The sequence below is a fragment of the Sinocyclocheilus anshuiensis genome, unplaced genomic scaffold, assembly GCF_001515605.1.
Source record: "Sinocyclocheilus anshuiensis isolate Anshui unplaced genomic scaffold, SAMN03320099.WGS_v1.1 scaffold499, whole genome shotgun sequence".
Classification (NCBI taxonomy): Eukaryota; Metazoa; Chordata; class Actinopteri; order Cypriniformes; family Cyprinidae; genus Sinocyclocheilus; species Sinocyclocheilus anshuiensis.
In genome coordinates, this window is record NW_015551033.1 from 244,828 (window position 1) to 248,024 (window position 3,197).

Below are 3,197 nucleotides of genomic sequence, written 5' to 3' on the forward strand. Positions count from 1 at the left end.
AAGACAAGAAGCTCAGTCTTTGCCAGGTTGAGCTGTAGGTGATGTTCTTTCATCCATGCCGAGAAGTCCACCAGGCAGCCTGAGATCCGTGCAGCTACTGTAGGATCATCTGGTTGAAATGAGAAAGAGAGCTGTGTGTCATCAGCATAGCAATGGTAGGAGAAGCCATGTGCCTGTATGATGGGACCCAGTGATGTTGTGTATATGGAGAAGAGGAGGGGTCCAAGAACTGAACCCTGAGGAACCCCAGTGACAAGTGGATGTGCTTTGGATACCTCCCCTCCCCAAGCCACCCTGAAAGACCTACCAGTGAGATAGGATTCAAACCAGCGAAGAGGAATCCCTGAATGATACCTGGTTGAAAACAACTCATTCTAGGGTTTTCGCTATTAATGGAAGGAGAGAGACAGGTCTGTAGCTGTCTATAAGAGAAGTATTTATACTGGTCGATTTGTTTGCAAATGCTGATATTGTGTCATTCATTAATTTATTATTATTAATAATAATTCAACGTAATTAGAATTTTGATTTCCAAGTCTGGAAAAAAAAATCTTAGAAGTGCTGAATTAAATTCAGTAATACTAATGCTACTACTACTACTACTATATATATATATATATATATATACATGTTTGATGCTGAATGTGATAATAATTGCAGTCAATTTTTTAAATTAAATGTAATGTAAATGTGCATCACAAAGCGCATACGATGCATATGTTTGCTTTGTATTGTGTTAAAGAGCATCTCAATGTTATTAATTAATACTTATATTTATTTTTAAAGATGACATCAGTATTGCAGTTTTATGTTTTTTTACCAACAGTATACTTGTGAAAAAATGACAAAATTAACTTCCAGCAGATCTATGCATTTGTAATTTAAAGTCATTCTCGTTTGGGAAAACAAGCCCAAAAAGTTTTGATGAAGATTTCTTCAATTAATTCTATAATGCAGAAAAATATCTAGAATTAAAAAGTTGACTTCAGTAGCAAATCATGGTTGCAAATAAAGGCTATTTAAAGAAAAAATGGGAAATACATACATACACTATTGATCAAAAGTTTAGGGTCTGTATGATTTTTTTTCCCTCAAAAGAAATTCATACTTTTATTAATCAAGGATGCATTAAATTTATTAAAAGTGCCGGTAAAGATATTTATAATGTTTCAAAATATTTCTATTTCAAATAAATGCTGTTCTTTTGAACTTTCTATTCATCTGTGAATCCTGAAAAATAAAATGTATCACAGTTTCCACAAAAATATTCAGCAGCACAGCTGTGTTCAACATTGATAATAATCAGAAATGTTTCTTGAGCAGCAGATCAGCATATTAGAATGATTTCTGAAGATCATGTGACACTGAAGATTGGAGTAATGATGCTGAAAATACAGCTGCGCATCACAGAAATACATTACAGTTTAACAGATATTCACATAGAAAACAGCTGTTTTACATTCTAATAATATTTCACAATTTTCTGTATTTTTGATCAAATAAATGCAGCCTTGGTGAGCAGAAGAGATAAAAACATTAACAAATCTAGTGATTATAAAGTGCTGTATGTGTGGTTGAGTTACCAACTCAGATCTGTTCATTAAGCTGCAGTGATGTGTTCTCAGTGGTTTGTGTCTGGTTCGGTCTGGTCTTCAGCAGGGTGAGGTGGACTGCTGGCCTCTGTCCTGCCCGCTGGTGGACTGTGTCTTCACACTGGTGCCCGAGGGAGAGTGCTGCCCACGCTGCGTCTCAGACCCGTGCCAAGCTCACGCCGTCCACAACGACATCACCAAGACCTGCGTGGACGAGCACGGGATCACACGCTTCAGCGGCTCGTCCTGGATCAAATACGGCACCGACTGCACACTGTGCCAGTGCAAAGTGATCACTCACACTCTAACACACACACACTCACACTTTTAATTAGATCAGATTATTAGATCAGTCTGATTCATTGTGGTGATCAAATAAAATGCAATGCAGTAAAAAAAAAAAGCAATATACATATAGATTTTTTTTTGCAATATAATGCAATAAAAAATCAAATGCATAGCAAAAAGAGAGGAAAATGCAAAGCAATAAAATGCAATAAAATAAAATTCAGTGTAAAAAAGAGAAAAATGCAATGCAAAGCAATACAATACAATAAAATAAAATAAAATATTACGCAATGCAAAAAAATAAAACGCAATGCAAAAAATGGAAAATGCAATGCAAAACAATAAAATAATAAAATAAAAAAGCAATAAAATAAAAAATACATAAAATAAAAAACTGAAATAACTGGAATATACTTATTGAAGTTTAAAAAAAAAAAGTTTTTTTTTTATTGCAGACACTGAATTAGATGATCAAATACACAAACAGTGATTTATTGTGGTAAATACATTTCTGTAATTTTTCCCTCTGTGTGATGTATTGTGTCTCTGTCTCTTCTCCAGAACGGACATATCTGTTGCTCAGTGGATCCCATGTGTCTTTAGTCTCTGCGTCGACGCTAACAGCACCTGTACAGTCTCACGGCCCTCCCTCCACGACCTTCCCCAAATAATGCCAAATATGAATCGTGTATAATATCAGACAGACGCCAGCGTACCTGAGGAGGCCATTTCTGCACAAACAAGGACTATAAACCCATCGAAACACGACCACGCACACGCCGGCATGACCACACTGGATGTTTAAAGAATAAAACATTAATTTTTATCTCTTCGATGATCACAGGATGTAGACATTTTAGCTAGTAAGTAAATCTTATCGTATTTCTCTTTTGCCTGGTCATGGAAGTCGATGCTATTTTGTTGGTGTTTTCACCGCACTTTTTTCGATTAGCTTTCTGTGTCTGTTTTTCAGTCTAGGTTTTAAATTATTATATGGCTTGTTCTTGTCTGATGGTGAATAAAATATCTCCATTGACCTTTCATGTCCCCAGCGGTTGTGTTTGCAGACTGTGTCGCTCCACTAATGCCGTCTTACGAGGTGATCAGCGAGCGCGCTAATTAAACAGCTTTCTATGACCTTCTCCTCTTCCCGAAACATCATCATTATCTCCGATCTCTCCAGCAGCTTAAACACTCCGCCCAATCCAAATGCTTCCTGTGCCTCATTTGAATATCGCATGAATATTAAACAGCTCATGAATATTCAGCAGAAGCGCGTGTCGCGGTCACTCGGGAAACAGACTGCTTTCCTTCAGG

At 36.7% G+C, this 3,197-nt stretch overlaps 1 protein-coding gene across 1 annotated transcript in view; it reads left to right on the forward strand.

Moving 5' to 3' along the window:
• The window catches only part of LOC107661281 (protein kinase C-binding protein NELL2-like), a 99,294-nt gene extending 96,420 nt beyond the window's left edge, over positions 1–2,874 (forward strand). Inside the window, exons 16-17 of the mRNA XM_016450779.1 lie at positions 1,657–1,881; positions 2,442–2,874. Of these exons, the coding sequence (XP_016306265.1) occupies positions 1,657–1,881; positions 2,442–2,483 (267 nt within the window). The 3' untranslated portion in view covers positions 2,484–2,874. The remainder of the gene's footprint in view (positions 1–1,656; positions 1,882–2,441) is intronic.
• Positions 2,875–3,197: the final 323 nt, after the last annotated feature.